Raw genomic sequence first — 18,323 nt, forward strand, 5'->3', positions numbered from 1 at the left:
AATGCATATAGCTACAATTACAAATGATTAAGCATATAAATCATCAGTTTGTTTTGCACATGTGTCACGACATAGTAGCAAAGTCCCCTTTTTCTATAGTAGTGAGATGCATAAGATGCCAAAAGACACTTTAACCTAAGTGTACAATTCAAATGCATGCATTTTTGATGATCGTTTCGGTCCAGTCCGCTCGTTTTATCACGTAACCACAGCTGTCGTTGGTTTTTTGTCTGGCAGTGGCAGCAGGTATGCGATATAATTTCAAATTGGAACCTGTCCCATGTCAATTCTGGCACCCATCATCACAAGATATTTTAAACTCCTTATGTTGCCAAATCTAGTGGGAAAACAAGACAAGTAACAAAATGAGAAAGAAAGAATGCTTTTCATTATAAAACTTTATTGAAGGCTTGTTTGTCCTGGATCAGGATGGAATGATATGAAAAAGATGTGAGAGTCCATCTCAGTGGAAATAAGGAGAGGGCAATAAAACCAGACAAATTAAGAGAAAGAAAAGGTCAGTGCTCTGCATCGCACCGGTTCACTTTAAAACCATTCAGAACTTCAACAATGCTTCACTCACTGAAACTGTCTTGAGATGAGTTCGTTCAACTCCACACCACTCTGCATTTCAAACGCCATCCGTTCACATCAACAAAATAAGTGTGCTTTCAGTTACAACAGTCTTTTTAAAACAACAAGCAACGGGGAAAGCACTGCTCCGATTCCCACGAACCGCAGCGCTCTGATTCGCATCAGCTGATTTGGGACGAGTTTATCGACAGCAGCTTTGGCCTCTTGATCATTGGCAAACGTGTAAAATCTAGCTGAAATAAACATAAAAGAAGCTGAGGAACGAAGCCCTGCGGCTCTCAGAGCACGCCACCGCCGCTCAGATCTCAGGCCGGTCCCTGGCGAAAGGCGAGACATGACCACCGAAGCAGTGATCGGCGTCCTTGAGAAGGATGGGCCATGGTTTGGCTGCGCGGCAGGGGTGATGCGCTGCTACAATTTCAAGGTTCCCGGCGGAAGGCTTCCATTGCACAGTCTGTAGAAGCGCAAGTCGTTCACGATACGATACACTCCCTGAGAAAACGATGGCAGGTCCTGTGAGGAATAGAGACAGAAACAAGACGTGACTTGCATGTTAAAAAAAGGTTCACGCTGCGACTGAACCCATGACATCACCCAAACTGAGAGAATGGGACAAGTCTGTGTACAGGTGAATCTGACAACACCTGCCGAGAAAACGTCCTGCTCACGTTTAAATCCATATAAAAAAAACAAATCAAAAACTACGACTATTCAGAAGTTTTGGCTTGGGTAAAAGAAAATAATAAAAATAAATAAAACAAATGTGTATCATGTAAAGTGTGAGGGGGTGTATATGTATACATATATTATACACACAAAATAATTGTATAATAATTGTTTTGCATATTTTATAGTAGTAGTAGTATATATTTATTTAATGCCATGTCAGCATCATAGGCCATTTTCATGGTAAAAACACAAGTATAATAAGTACAATAAAAACCAGCAAACAAACAAGTTATATTTGCATATTAAAAGCCGTTGAAACCAAGTTTCCTAAAACAGCCTCTCTCTGTGCAAATTACAATCCCAAACTGAGTAATTAACATTTACAACTCATTAAATTAAATCGGCACAGCGTGTAATTAAAATAAAAAAAGTTTAAATAGTGAAGTGAAGTGACATACTGCCAAGTATGGTGACCCATACTCGGAATTCGTGCTCTGCATTTAAGCCATCCAAAGTGCACACACACAGTAGTGAACACACACACACCATGAACACACACCCGGAGCAGTGGGCAGCCATTTATGCTGCAGCGCCCGGGGAGCAGTTGGGGGTTCAGTGCCTTGCTCACACATACATACATACATACATACATACATACAGGTGCTGGTCATAAAATTAGAATATCATGAAAAAGTTGATTTATTTCAGTAATACCATTCAAAAAGTGAAACTTGTATATTAGATTCATTCATTACACACAGACTGATATATTTCAAATGTTTATTTCCTTTCATTTTGATGATTATAACTGACAACTAATGAAAGTCCCAAATTCAGTATCTCAGAAAATTAGAATATTGTGAAAATGTTCAATATTGAAGACACCTGGTGCCACACTCTAATCAGCTAATTAACTCAAAACACCTGCAAAAGCCTTTAAATGGTCTCTCAGTCTAGTTCTGTAGGCTACACAATCATGGGGAAGACTGCTGACTTGACAGTTGTCCAAAAGACGACCATTGACACCTTGCACAAGGAGAGCAAGACACAAAAGGTCATTGCTAAAGAGGCTGGCTGTTCACAGAGCTCTGTGTCCAAGCACATTAATAGAGAGGTGAAGGGAAGGGCAAGATGTGATAGAAAAAAAGTGTACAAGCAATAGGGATAACCGCACCCTGGAGAGGATTGTGAAAGAAAACCCATTCAAAAATGTGGGGGAGATTCACAAAGAGTGGACTGCAGCTGGAGTCAGTGCTTCAAGAACCACCACGCACAGATGTATGCAAGACATGGGTTTCAGCTGTCGCATTCCTTGTGTCAAGCCACTCTTGAACGAGACAGCGTCAGAAGCGTCTTGCCTGGGCTAAAGACAAAAAGGACTGGACTGCTGCTGAGTGGTCCAAAGTTATGTTCTCTGATGAAAGTAAATTTTGCATTTCCTTTGGAAATCAAGGTCCCAGAGTTTGGAGGAAGAGAGGAGAGGCACATAATCCACGTTGCTTGAGGTCCAGTGTAAAGTTTCCACAGTCATTGATGGTTTGGGGTGCCATGTCATCTGCTGGTGTTGGTCCATTGTGTTTTCTGAGGTCCAAGGTCAACGCAGCCGTCTACCAGGAAGTTTTAGAGCACTTCCTGCTGCTGACCAACTTTATGGAGATGCAGATTTCATTTTCCAACAGGACTTGGCACCTGCACACACTGCCAAAGCTACCAGTACCTGGTTTAAGGACCATGGTATCCCTGTTCTTGATTGGCCAGCAAACTCGCCTGACCTTAACCCCATAGAAAACCTATGGGGTATTGTGAAGAGGAAGATGCAATACGCCAGACCCAACAATTCAGAAGAGCTGAAGGCCACTATCAGAACAACATGGGCTCTCATAACACCTGAGCAGTGCCACAGACTGATCGACTCCATGCCACGCCGCATTGCTGCAGTAATCCAGGCCAAAGGAGCCCCAACTAAATATTGAGTGCTGTACATGCTCATACTTTTCATGTTCATACTTTTCAGTTGGCCAACATTTCGAAAAATCATTTTTTTTTGCATTGGTCTTAATTGATATTGTAATTTTCTGAGATACTGAATTTGGGAATTTCATTGGTTGTCAGTTATAATCATCAAAATTAAAGGAAATAAACATTTGAAATATATCAGTCTGTGTGTAATGAATGAATCTAATATACAAGTTTCACTTTTTGAATGGTATTACTGAAAAAAAAAAAAAAAATTATATATATATATATATATATATATATATATATATATATATATATATATATATAGTATCCATCTTTAATTTAAGCTAATCTTAAATAAAAAAAGATTAAAACAAGGTTTCCGAATAGAGCCTGAATTTTCTTGGTGCAAATTATCACTTATTTTTTTCCCCTTCTAATTTTTGCATTAAATATATATATCGGAGATAAATACCTGACATATTTATAGGCATGTGAACAATTACAAAATTTGTGAAGCAACAATTTTCTCATGCAATTAGCGCTTCAGGTATTAATGGCATCAGTCAGGTTCACTCACTCTTTCTGGCGTGAAGTTTCGGGCAAGCGTTGTGCGTTGGTGGGGGTCGAGGCCTTGGCAGCCATTGAGGAACTCTGGCAAGAAGGAAGAGTAGAACGCTGGGAAATCCACAGCCGCCATGTTGTAGAGCGCCAGCGTGATGTCGTCCTGGAGGAGGTCGTGGCTCTTGTGCAGGAGGACTTGCAGGAGAACATTTATGAAGTGGAACAGCATGGTGTTTCGGAACAGCTTCTGAAATGAGCACGTAACCTCAAATTAAATAAATACATTACACCTATTATAAAACAAAGAGAAATTAAATATTTAATGTGTTTAATTTATTTCTTTTAAATTAGTTACATTTTTACTTATATTAAATATAATTTAAATTTTTTTTTTACCTCAAATTAAATAAAAAATACTTAATAAATGAAAAACAATGTTTATTTTTTTATTTATCTTCAATACATAAGAAATATTCATTAAATTTTATTTTTAATAGTTTTTAGATAAAATGTAAATTAAAATTAAATTAAACATTTATTGCATATTATATATAAACAAAAATGTAACATTTTAAATAGTTTAGTTTCTAATTCATATTAAATACCAGTGCATTTTTAAATATATTTATTTTTTATATGAATAATATTTATATTAAATAGAAGTTACATTTTTTATTTATTAAATATAAATTCAGTTTCATTTATATTAAAATGGTAGTTCAATTTGAATTTATATTAAATATAATTTTCATTCTTATATAAAATAATAATAATTTAATTAAAATATTATATATATATATATATATATATATATATATATATATATATATATATATATATATATATATATATATATATATATATATATATATATATATATATATATATATATATATATAATTAAATATAAAAATGTTAAATTTTTAATTTATATTAAGTATGAAAGTATTTTTAACTTTTATATCAAATAAATAAAAGAAAGTTAGTTTTACCCTGTGGTACAGCTTGTGTTTGGTGTTTAGGACCTCGAGGTAACTCAAGTTTTGCTTGAAGATGTGAATGTCTGGTTGCAGAAAAGACTGACCAAATGCCTGCAAATCAAATACATGGCGCTCAGACACAAAAAAATAGTCCAACACACATATTACCAGCATTTCCAGAGCTGCAACTGAAGCTCGAATTGTATGAAACAACATTCTAATATACAGACTATAAAAGCCAAAAAAAAAACATTGCATTGTGTTGTCTGTGCTGACTACACATGCTAAAGTGCCTTTGAAATGGTTGACTGATGTGGTTCTTCATAATGAATGAATGAATCTCTGAATCAGATCAGCATGGAAGAGATGTCACCACTTGATGTTTCTGCAAAGCAGACTTGGTTAAGTCATGTTTCTATGGCACTTGTACAGTTGGTACCTGCATGGCGGTAATGAACTGCGCTTGGTTCTCCATCAGTTCTTCAGCTCCAGTTCTCTGAACGCTGCTCAACACTGAGCTCTTGAAGAAGAACCTCCAGTTCTGATGGAGAATCTGAAAGAGCAGCTCAAACATCTCGGCTTTCACATCTGGACAGGAACGCTGCAGAACACAGACACAAAAGGTCAACAAATTACAAAAACGTCCAGAAAGAAGAACGTTAGAGAACTCATAAGTGGCCTTTAGATGGCAAAACCCTTTATTTGAATTAAACCATTTACAGTCTTTGAATAAAAATAATATGCTGTATTTACGTTTCTGCAACAATTAGCATTTATCTTGTAGACGCTAGTGTATTAAATGTTACACAAAATATTTGTAGTTTGACAAACATTTTTACATCCTACAGTAAAAACTGAATCTGTAACCATGATATCTTATTTCTAAAATGGAAAAACTGTAAATGTTTAATATCACTGTACTGTAAAATAATGTCAAAAGTATAGCTTTGCAAGTAAAAACTATAATTACTGTATAAAACAGTAATAGAACATTCCCAGAAGTCTCAGTGAGAGACACTGCACATAGTTAGTTTGTGTACATTTTGTTTCTTATTGTTATCATCAGCTGTTATTAGCAGGTTTGTGTATTTGTGTTACATAAAATTAAGCATTTAAATATCATCTTAAGACATATTATATTATTGGGAAACATAAAATGACAACTGATATTTATATGCATTTACTGTAAGTAGTCTGTTATAATGTTTTAGCTATCAGAATTTTATCTTTTTGCCAATGTACATATCAGCAAAGGCACTAAATTGCATATTTGGCTTAAATTGGAACACTGAATAAAACTGAGGTATTTTTTACTCAAAAGTATGAGCTCCATATTCTCACTATATCGTACTATATGAGCCATAAAAGCTGATGTATCAAATATGATACTCAAAAAATAAAATTAAAAAACGTTTTTTGTATGATCCTTTTTTTTGTATGATTTTGTCAACAACATCAATAAACCATTCCATTAAAAAAAAGAAAAAAAAATATTCTGGACTATTATTTCATATCTTTCTATGGTTATGGTAAGCGTCAATGCGTTAAAACGGTAATGCACTCCCATAATATCTGAAACATTCTTACAGTGAATTTCTGGCAACCACAGCTGCCGTTTTTTTTAAACCATAAATTCATCTACTATTTATTATGGAAAATCAGTTTGAAGCACTCTTGAGGTTTAGGTGTCTATTATTCATGTCTCATACCTCTGTCACTATTGGGTAAACCTGATCCAAACAAAGGCTGAGGATGCTGGGTAACAGAGGTTTGAACGTCTGACCGGGTTCTTGAACCACCACCTGAAACAATAATACAAAGATAATCTGTGAATGACATGCTTAATAAAACACAGAAACCCAAACGCAAAGTGGCTTTTATACCATTTACCTGCAGAATCTTGAGAAACTTCTGAACCACTTTGGAGCCAGAGCTGCCCTCCTGTAAGATGCTCACCGCCAGCTGCTCTCTGAGCAACACAGTGAAGATTTAGCCAAGTTAGATAAGCCTGACATCAATAGACATTCAGAAACAACTGCTTATGTCTCTCAGTGTCAGCAAAAGCTGTGAAGGTCACCTGGTGAACATGCTGAGGAAGGTCTGGATGATCTGCTCCGTGAAGGCCACCCCCATCTGCACACGCAGCGCTTGAAACAGCGTGAGAAAGAAACTCAGCATCTCATCTGTCACATCTGAGAGAGAGAAGACAAGACGTCAGAACAATCAAACTGAAATATGATTATGACACTAGAAGGCAGTGAAGATGCTTTTGTCAAACACTGATGATCAGATCACTGCTGTAAAAGTGATGGTTTAGTTACCTGGCTGCTGGATGAAGAGGGGGAAGAGCGCCAGCGTGACCTGGACAGACTCCTGCAGACTGTGGTAACAGATCTGACGTGATTTGGTGGCCTCTCCTGATATACTGTCCACCAGATCTCTCAACACGCACAGAGTCTGCTGAATCACCGCTTTGCCTGAGGGACACAGAAGGATTAACTGGTAAAAAGCAAGCCTTTTTAAAAAATAGAACATTAAATGTTATATATAATTCTATATCTGGGCTGGGCGATAAATCGATAATGATAATTATCACAATATAATTTCTCTCAATAAAATTACATGTAGAGTTCGATAAATGTTTGATATAATGTTTATGCACCAAAAGCAGAACGAAACAGTGCAACTCATTTGAAGGACGCCGCACAGACCGTTTATCCACTCGGATCGAAGTTCAAAACGGCAGCGCAGTGCGAGTTTACCAGAGCAGATGTTTTTACTCGCTGATGAGACGGTCACGCGAGGACTAAACAGCGCTGAGAGATCCAGTGTGAAGCGCTTGCATTCAGCGAGCAACACAAATGACTCTGTGATTTTAAAGCCGGATGAAACAGCGCTGACTAACAGGAGAAATACTGTGTGCAATGATACAGTCAGAAGGCTTTTCAATCTACAAGTTGCCATCATTTACCATGGATTTACTGTAGTAACACTAACCGTGCCATGGTATTGTGTCAGAAATGTGGGATATTCATATTGAATTTTAATGTAATATATAGTATTTATTTGTGATTAAGCTACAGCATGTGTGCATTTATACTTAATGTTTTTAAACTACTGTTTTTTCATACAAATACCTGAAAACCATATAGTTATATTTTTACCATGGTATTGAGGTGTGCTATATGTGTGGTTTTAACTGTGATTATCATGATTTAAATGTATGCTATCATGGGAGACCAAAAAAACTGTCAGAATGTTCTTATTAGAACATGCAAAATACAATTACAATTTAAAATAGCCTGTTTCTTTTTTGATATATTTTAAAATGTAATTTATTCCAGTGATTCAAAGCTGTATTTCAGCATCATTACTCCAGTCTTCAGTAGGGATGGGTATCGTTAAGGTTTTAACAGTATTACTACTCTTACCGATACTGCTTATCGATCCGGTACTTTAACGGTATTCTTATCGGTACTTTTTGTTTTACTTTGTTTCTTTGTTCATATTCTTACAGTATCTTATCTTATGTATAAGAAACACTAAAAATGCCTGCACTTCATCAATTTGTAAATGCACCAGTGTGCAGGTATTTTAAGTGTTTTATATACATAAGATAAGATACAGTAACAACATGAACAAAGAAACAAAGTAAAACAAACTGACAAATACAATAAAACAAACACACAAACAAATGAAATAAACAGTGCTTTAATTTTTCCATGAAGGTCTACTAATATTAATGTTCAGGTAAGTAATAGTTACAAAAGTAATCCAATGTAAATGAGCACTGCATAGTTTTCACTGTATGTACTGATAGATTCATGCTTATTAAAGCTATAACGTTGTTCAGATTAAGAGCTGTGGGTGATTTTCTCTTTGCATTTTGTTCTTTGATTAACATTGATGGCTCAAGCTCCAGTCTGACACTTTAATACAATATACTGACACGCATCGGATTTTCTCCCAGCTACTTTGCTTGTCCGTTTTGGAGCACGCCGCCGCGCAGGCACACGCACGCACACATTTCAGCCTGGGGAACAGCGTCACTTGTTCAGATATTACTCTCTCAATGTTTTACTATCAAATATGTCCTGCAATGTAGCAACAGTGAAGACAGCATTTTATAACAATCACTGATTGAGCTGATTCAGATGTTAAGTTTTGGTTCGGAGGAACGAATCCGCGCCGCTATGAAGGGAAGGGAGTTGTGCTAGAAGAAATGCGGCTATAATCTTTGGAAGCCAAAATCGAAAAAAAATAAAATAAAAAATACTTAGCTTAATATAACAGCCACAGGCCTAAAGTGTGAGCAGATGTTTGAATAGTTAGCTCTCTCTTCTATCATAATTAAACAGGACTTTCATGTTGCGTGTGCTGAAGCTCCTCCGCGTGAGTTTCGGTACCCATCCCTAGTCTTCAGTGTCACATGATTCTTCAGAAATCATTCTAATATGTGGATCAAGAAGCATTTCTTCTTAATATTATTATCAATGTTGAAAACAGTTGTGCTGTTCCAAATTTTTCTGAAGACTGATAATTTATTTTACAGCACTCTTCGATGGAAAGAACGTTCAAAAGAACAGCATTTATTTGAAATAGAAATTTTTGTAAGATTAGAAATGATTTTCTGTCACTTAAAATCAATTTACTGCATACTTGCTTAATAAAAGTATTTCTTACTTAAAAAAATAAAAATCTTACAGATCCCATATACCAGGGATAGGCAACTTCTGTCCTAGAGGGCCGGTGTCCTGCAGAGTTTAGCTCCAACCCTAATCAAACACACCTGCCTGTAACCTTCTAGTGATCTTGAAGACATTGATTAGCTTCTTCAGGTGTGTTTGATTAGGGTTGGAGCTAAACTTTGCAGGACACTGGCCCTCCAGGACCGAAGTTGCCTGTCCCCTATACTATATACCTATACTATAGCTACTAATCATCAGTTGCTCTTACTGTTGGGGTGATGGCTGGGTGGGCGGGGCAGGAGGCGGTACTGCTGCGTGAGACTGCTGAGAAGCCGCGTGTGATTGGATGAGCGGCTCTGCCACTGCTGCTCCGCCTCCGGCAGGCTGGGCCACGGCAACAGCAGCATGTTTGACAGAGCTCGACACGCGAGGACGTGACCCTGGGACAAAAACAACACACATTACATCACAAACAAATACAGACAGAGCCAAGTACAAACTGTGCCACGCTGTCCTGTTTTCCAAAGACGGACCAATATAAACCCACCTCCTGAGGTAATCTGTGGTTATGATTCTCCGTGATCAGGTTGAAGATGTTTTGCACCGCCGGCAGCGACACAAGGAACACTGGCCGCACGGTGGTCGCCATGGACACCAGGAGATGGCACGCAGATAAGAGCAATTTCTCTGGAACCTGCGGCACACAGAGATCAGGCAGATTAGCATTTTATAATGCTATAATGCTAATATGTTGTAGGTGGTTATAAAAGCACATATTTTATCTCCCTTTTCTGTTTGAGAGAGGAGCTGATGGTAGAAAAGCATATTCATTTCAAAACATGAGTCCAAGTGCATTTAAGGTTGTTTAAAATTAAAAGTCCCGCATAAAATACAATTTTATACAATTTCTTTTCATGGACATTTTTTCTGTTATTTTGGTTCAAAAATACAGTAAAAGATTCTTTGAACAGAAAAATCAAAAGAACATAGACAATTTTTAAATAGAGATAATATTGTATCCCCCTCGTCTTTCTGAATAAGCAGCTAGAGGTTGTAAAGCATAGCCACTTCAAAATAATAGTCAGAATCAGAAAGAGCTTTATTGCCAAGTGTGTTTGCACACACAAGGAATTTGTCTTGGTGTTATGAGCTTCCAGTACAGAAAGTACAAACATAGTGCAGACAACATATAATTAAGGTGATAAAGAACACTAATGAAGAGAATATACAATAATTAAGAATAACAATAGTAATAAAAATAAAAATATACAGAAAAGAGACATGACCATAGACAGAACTGAATGTGCATGTGTCCTATGTACAGATGAAGGTTTGATGAGTTATTTACAGATGTACAGTACCGGGGTGTGTTGTTCAGGTGGGATACGGCCTGGGGGAAAAAACTGTTCTTGTGTCTGGCTGTTCTGGTGCTCAGTGATCTGTAGCGCCGGCCAGAGGGCAACAGTACAAAGAGAGAGTGAGCTGGGTGTGAGGGGTTCAGAGTGACTTTCTTAGCCCTTTTCCTCACTCTGGAGGTGTAAAGTTCTTGGAGGCTGGGCAGAGGGGCACCGATAATTCTCTCAGCAGTCCTAACTGTCCGTTGTAGTCTTCTGATGTCTGTTTTGGTAGCTGAACCAAACCAAACAGTTATAGAAGAACATAGGACAGACTCGATGATTGCAGAGTAGAACTGTTTCAGCAGCTCCTGAGGCAGGTTGAACTTCCTTAGCTGGCGGAGGAAATACAGCCTCTGCTGGGCCTTTTTCGCAATAGAGTCAATGTGATTGTCCCACTTCAGGTCCTGGGAGATGGTGGTGCCCAGGAATCTGAATGACTCTACTGAAGTCACAGTGCTGTTCATGATGGTGAGTGGGGGGAGAGCAGGGGGGTTTCTCCTGAAGTCCACTATCATCTCCACAGTTTTGAGCGTGTTCAGCTCCAGGTTGTTAAGACTGCACCAGACAGCCAGCTGCTCAACTTCCTGTCTGTAAGCAGACTCGTCACCATCCTTGATGAGGCCTATGACTGTAGTGTCGTCCGCAAACTTCAGGAGCTTGACAGAGGGGTCCTTTGATGTGCAGTCATTCGTGTAGAGGGAGAAGAGCAGTGGGGAGAGAACGCAACCCTGAGGGGCGCCAGTGCTGATGGTGAGAGTCCTGGATGTGAGTTTGCCCAGCCTCACTAGCTGCTGCCTGTCTGTCAGGAAGCTGGTGATCCACTGACAGATGGAGGAGGGCACAGAGAGCTGTCTCAGTTTGTCTGAGAGAAGGTCAGGTATGATGGTATTGAAGGCCGAGCTGAAGTCCACAAATAAGATCCTTGCATAATTCCCAGGTTTGTCGAGGTGTTACAGGATGTAATGCAGTCCCATATTGACAGCGTCATCCACAGACCTGTTTGCTCTATAGGCAAACTGAAGAGGATCCAGCAAGGGTCTAGTGATGTCCTTCAGGTAGGCCAGGACCAGGCCTGGTGTATTTTAGGCTTTATAATTAGAAGTTCTGCATTATGCATGAGGAAACCTGAGCAATGGATGTAGTGTCTGTACTGACTAAACTTGAAATAACTTTCATGTACAATAAAACTAAGTTACATGTACAAATTACGATTGGAGTATCATACAATTAAGATATATGATAATTCAAATTACAGCACCCTCATAAACTGAATAAAAACAAGGTAAAATCACTAATGTGCATTATGTATTATTTTGTAAAAGTAGAGCTAAATCTTAAAAATAAATAAATAAATAAAAACTATGTCGCCATCTTGCTCCAACAAAATGACAAGAACGCACCCAATGTCATAATAATGACTTCTCAACTCGTGAATATGAAATTCCCAGGATGACAAGAGCGCACCACAAGAAATTTCACACATTAAATCGATAGATTTTACTAGTATTGTCACAATAATGTTTGTTGCCTTCACTTTACGACTTTGGGGCCTAATGTAAAGAGAGTACGGACTCGTAACCCAAAGGTCGCGGGTTCGAGTCTCGGGCCAGCAGGGATTGTAGGTGGGGGGAGTGAATGTCCAGCGCTCTCTCCACCCTCAATACCACGACTTAGGTGCCCTTGAGCAAGGCACCGAACCCCCAACTGCTCCCCGGGCGCCGCAGCATAAATGGCTGCCCACTGCTCCGGGTGTGTGTTCACGGTGTGTGTGTGCACTTTGGATGGGTTAAAGAGCACGAATTCCGAGTATGGGCCACCATACTTAGCCGTATGTCACGTCACTGTCACTATCAGCTAAATCCAATATTGACTGACCAGATATTCATGTTAAGATTCAAGATTTTTTTTTTTTTTACATTCGCAATTATACAGAGTATAACCAGCAGTGAAATGTAGGTCATTATATGCACCAATTTCAATATGCATGCATATACAGTATATGAGTGTGTGTGTGTGTGTGTGTATGTATATATATATATATATATTTATATATTAGGGGTGACTCCAAATAGTCATAATAATAGAAGGAGCCTGATTCGAGACCAATCTCAGTCAAATATTTGCAGAGGTGTTATGATCATGCCATTTTGATTATATGGAGGTGCTCAATGTCTGATTTCACATAGAACTACCAGTTTTCTCCCAATAAGTTAATATATATCCTATAATAACATGCATATTATAACAATAATATAAAGCCTATTAAGATAATTTGTATTGTTAAAAGCGCTATACAAATAATAATAGTGACTATAAATAAGAATCTGAAAATAAAGAAGCTTTAAATAAATATTTTAACATGCGTGAATAAATCCAACCTCCCCTATAGATTTCAGTTTCACTTTCCATAATCCGTGACTGACAGAGGAGCATCTTGGCGGCAGGGATTTAAATCTTTAATAATACACATACCGTTATAATGAGAACACTATTATGGTAAAACACTGTGAATTTTTAGAGAGTTTAGTTGCTGTGTTTCTGCACATTGTTGCATGAAGAACGCGTCCACAAAAGGAGTTCATTCAGACCCGCGTAGACACGTTCATGCATTTGGGGCATTTTGTGCAGATAGCCTATACGACGTAATATTAACGTTATGTTGTATAAATAACGAAGTGTATTCTATTTGAGATAAACGATGAGTTAAATCTCACTGATTAAAAACCTGCTGTCAAATGCTTCATTCTACTGGTCATCTTCAGCCCGCGCAGCTCAAAATAGAAATGCAGAACATTAATAACTACTGTCATATACATAACATTATAATGAGAGCATTATTGTAAAAAATTGTGAATTCTTAGGGTTTCGCTGACATTTAATGTTAACTATATCTTTTAATATCTTTTAATCAAAACAAATTTAATCAGCAAGGCATCAGTTACACATTTCCCTGTGTGAGTGAGATATATATATGGTCTGGGCGATATATCGACAAGCTACGCAATAGAGTTCATTATCGCAGATGAATCACCTTCGATAATGAACACGATATTGTATAGCTTGTCAGTGAACTACGGCTCTGTGTATTAAATAGCGCTCCATTTGAAAGCAGGTGATGGAGATTTACCGCTAATCACAGAACCAGCTTTACATACGAGATGCGCATGTCAATCGCGTTCAATACACATACATATATATACACACATATACACACACACATATATACATATACACACACACATACATATATACATATACACACATACATACATACATAAATATACACCCATATACACACACACATATACATATATACACATACATACATAAATAAATATACACACATACACATATACATATACATACATACATATACATATACACACACACTTTTTTGAGTGTTTAAACCTTGCAATTACAATTTCCTACTTTAAATGATCCTTGAAGATCATTCATAAATATCAACTCACCTTTGCATTGATGAGTGGAGTCGTGGCAGCCATGCTCGACGTGATGAGGTCCACAAATTGCGTTTGATCTTGTTGTCTCTGCACCTCACCGCAAAACTGAGCCAGCCAATGAGAATATGCCTGCAGAGCAGCCAATGACTGTGCATGGCTGCAAAACACACAAATTTATTAAGCATGATTATTAAACAACCCACTTTTATATGAACTGATGGCAAATAGCACTTTGAACCTTGAGTTTATGACTACTTACACATCTATAAGGTCCGGTTTGAGCACTGAAGGAACAGCCATTTCTACATCATACAGGCTGATCTGAGAACCATAACAAGACACTTCCACCAATCTGAGAGGACAAACACAATGCCATCACTTATTTCAGTCAGCTAGTAACATTTGACCAAAGAGCACTCAATACACCTCTGTATTAAGTCAAGCTATTATTCTGTCATTAATAATTCCTAAATATTTACCATGATGTTTATCTAAAAATGTAAAGTTGCATATTACTTTGACATCCTGTGTTGGCCAAAACAAGGAAATACTTTCAAACTGTGAAAGTAAAACTAAAACTGTGAAAATAAAACTTCTGTTTTTCTTTAATTAAAATAGGGATTTGAACAGCATATAAAAGTAAACAATTTATTTTAAATATTAATGTTTAAGTTTTGATATGAGACAAAGTCATACAAAATGTCTTAAAAAAAAAAAAAAAATATATATATATATATATATATATATATATATATATATATATATATATATATATATATATATATATATATATATATATATATATATATATATAAAAATAAGACAGTGCCCTCAAAAAGTATTGGAACAGTAAAGACAAAATTGCTCTGTTGGCTGTGGAGTCAAGAATGTCACATTTTATTATTGGGTGATTCAACACATAGATGTTTTACCAGCTAAGAAGTTCAGCACTTTGAGAGTTTCATCCCTCTATCTGATGTGAGCATAAGTATTGGGACAGTTGCCTCACAGGCCTTTCTAAGTCATCAGCTGTGTCCTGTTGCATTAATTCTTCAGATATTAAAAGCAGGGAATGTGTCGTATCAGTTATATCCATTACTTCTGTATTCTGAATCTTGCATTCGATGCACAAACCAGGATGAAGACGAGGGAGCTGACTTTGAGAGAAAAGCAAGCAATTTGGATGCTAAAAGAAAAGAGGAAGTCAGCTAGAGCTCTAGCAAAAACAAAGGGCATGGAGAAATCAAGAGTTTGGAAACCACCAGCGACACCAGCAACCAACAACTCCCCGATAAGCTGAGAAAACAACAGTAGCTGATGACAGACAAATCATAAAAGCTGTGAAAATGAACCCTAAAAGACGTGTCTGTAAAATCACCAACAGCTTCCAGAAAGCTGGGGTGATGCTCTGACAATCTACTGTCCTCAGGAGACTTTGACACAGAATTACAGATGCTACACAGCAAGATGCAAACCTCTGACCAGCACCAAAAATAGAAAGGCAAGATTAGAGTTAGTAAAAAAGCACAAAGGTGAGCCAGAAGAGTTTTGGAACTGTGTTTATGGACCGATGAGACAAAGATGAACCTTTATCTAAGTGATGGGAAAGCAAAAATGTGGAGAAAAAAAGGGAACTGCAAATGATCCCAAGCATACAGCCTCATCTGTAAAGCATGGTGGAGGTGGTGTCATGGCATGGGCATGCATGGCTGTCTCTGGAACAGGCCATCTCAACTTTACTGATGGCTTAATGTATGATGACAGTAGCAGAATGAATTTGGAAGGGTACAAAACCATCTTGCCTACCAATATTCAAGAAAATGCCACCAGATTAATTGGGAAGTGCTTCATAGTGCATCAGGACAATGACCCAAAACACCCTGCCAGTTCAGTCAAGGAATTTATAAGGGCAAAGAAATGGAAAGTCTTAGATTGCCCAAGTCAATCTCCAGATTTAAATCTGATTGAACATGAATTTCACCAGCTGAAGAGGAGCGTAAAAGGCAGAAACTCCCCAAAACAAGCAACAATTGGAATTGGCTGCATTAAAGGCTGGGAAAAGTATTTCAAACCAAGAGTCTGGTGATGTCTATGGGTCACAGACTCACTGCTGTGATTGTGTGCAAGGGATCTGTAACTAAATAATAGCTTTTAATCTTTTATATCTGCCTTATGTTCAACTGTCCCAATACTTATGCTCACATCAATGAGTGGGATGAACTCATAATAAAAGTGCTGTTCTTTTTATTTGGTAAAACATGTATGTGTTGAAACGGCTAATAATAAAATGTGACATTCTGTAGTTTTGTCTCATATTCATCTTTTAATCATATTTGTAAATGTCTTAACTCCACAGCCAACAGAGCAATTTTATCTTTACTGTTCCAATACTTATGGAGGGCACTGCATCAAATCAAGTCGAGGTTTATTGTCATTATGTGCTACATGTGGGGACATACAGTGGAACGAAATGTCGTGTCTCACAGGACCACGGTGCTACAAATACAGACATACAACAATGAAGTAAAAAACACTATAAACCTATACACTACTAACCTACTGACAGATTTAACTATAAGTATACTATATAAGTATTTGCCCTATACAAACTAAAATAATAAAATGTTAAAAAATACAAACTATACGAATGCTTCACATAAATATTTACCCTATACAAACTAAAAAAAATAGAAGATAAAAAATACAAACTTAAAAAAAAAAAAAAAGCTTCACAATGCATGCATGTATATACATACACATATACACGTGTATACACACATATGTGTACACACACACGCGTACACACACACACGTATATGTATACATGTACAGGGCTCGCAAAATTTCTAAATCCCTGGTAGCCCTTTGGGCAGGTACTCTTCAGATTTTGGTAGCCTGAAAATGAATTTAACTAGCCCAAATAAAATAAAGACCATAAATGTCAATCAAAACATTTTCGATACACAAATATCAACGAATATCAAGGAAAGGGTTTTATTTTACTATTTACAAGGTATCTGCAGAATTCTTAAAAATCTATTTAAGGCAATTTTTAAAATCATTTCTTAGTTTTAATTACGTTAAATGGTATAAGGTCTTAAAAACTCTTAAATTTTTTCCCTCTAATTTTTTTTCTGCACCTGAGCAAAAGCATTCTTTATACCAGACCTGTACAGCATGCACACAAAAAAGTGTGTAACTTTTAACATTAATGTGCTATTTATATTTGATTTGACCCTTGACGTAACTAAAGGATGTACATTTTAGGTTACCTGAGAAAACATTTTTACTGAACAATACACTGCAGCTCAAAAGTTTGGATCAATAAAGTTTTTTAAAGCCGTTTCTTATGCTCATCGAGGCTGTATCTATTTGATAAAATACTGAATATTATTTCACAAAATAATATTGTAGAAGAGACTGTAGATGGTTCGCACTCTGAAAAACTAGACAAAGTCTTTTACAAAAAGAATCAAATGTTTTTGTAAAAGACTTTGTCTAGTTTTTCAGAGTGCGAACCATCTACAGTCTCTTCTATACTTTATTGGTTTCCACGCACCTGGACTTACCATTAGCCTTCATCTGAGCGCAACAGTATTTCCTTGTCTCACAAAATAATATTGTGAAATATTATTGCAATTTAAAATAAGTTTTCTATTATAATATACTTTAAAATGTAATTAATTCCTGTGAAGCAAAGCGGTATTTTCAGAGTCACATGATCCTTTAGAAGTCATTTTAATATGCAGATTTTTAATCAATGTTGGAAACAGTTGTACTTTATTATTTTTTTATACTGTATTTTTTGGGACCGGTGATATTTAAAAAAAATAAAAAGTTAAAAAGAACAGTGTTTAGTAAAAATAGAGATTTTGTTACAATATAAACGATTCAAAAGTTCGGGGTCAGAATTTTTTTTCTTTCTTTTTTAAAGATACTTTAAAAAAAAGTTTAAAGAGTTAAATAAACTTTATTCAGCAAGGATGTGTTAAATGGATAAAATTGATAGTA

At 36.8% G+C, this 18,323-nt stretch overlaps 1 protein-coding gene across 4 annotated transcripts in view; it reads right to left on the reverse strand.

Moving 5' to 3' along the window:
• Positions 1-381: 381 nt before the first annotated feature.
• xpo6 (exportin 6) overlaps positions 382-18,323 on the reverse strand; it is a 51,458-nt gene continuing 33,516 nt past the window's right edge. For all 4 annotated transcript variants that reach the window (XM_079383969.1, XM_079383968.1, XM_079383971.1 and 1 more), the window contains 12 exons: positions 14,572-14,664; positions 14,322-14,469; positions 10,002-10,148; positions 9,723-9,894; positions 7,088-7,243; positions 6,844-6,958; positions 6,657-6,735; positions 6,476-6,568; positions 5,206-5,367; positions 4,779-4,877; positions 3,803-4,033; positions 382-1,107 (listed from right to left, as the gene is read on the reverse strand). In XM_079383969.1, coding sequence (XP_079240095.1) covers positions 1,006-1,107; positions 3,803-4,033; positions 4,779-4,877; positions 5,206-5,367; positions 6,476-6,568; positions 6,657-6,735; positions 6,844-6,958; positions 7,088-7,243; positions 9,723-9,894; positions 10,002-10,148; positions 14,322-14,469; positions 14,572-14,664 — 1,597 coding nt within the window. In that variant the 3' untranslated portion in view covers positions 382-1,005. The remainder of the gene's footprint in view (positions 1,108-3,802; positions 4,034-4,778; positions 4,878-5,205; positions 5,368-6,475; positions 6,569-6,656; positions 6,736-6,843; positions 6,959-7,087; positions 7,244-9,722; positions 9,895-10,001; positions 10,149-14,321; positions 14,470-14,571; positions 14,665-18,323) is intronic.

The sequence above is a fragment of the Barbus barbus genome, assembly GCF_936440315.1.
Source record: "Barbus barbus genome assembly, chromosome: 3".
NCBI lineage: Eukaryota > Metazoa > Chordata > Actinopteri > Cypriniformes > Cyprinidae > Barbus > Barbus barbus.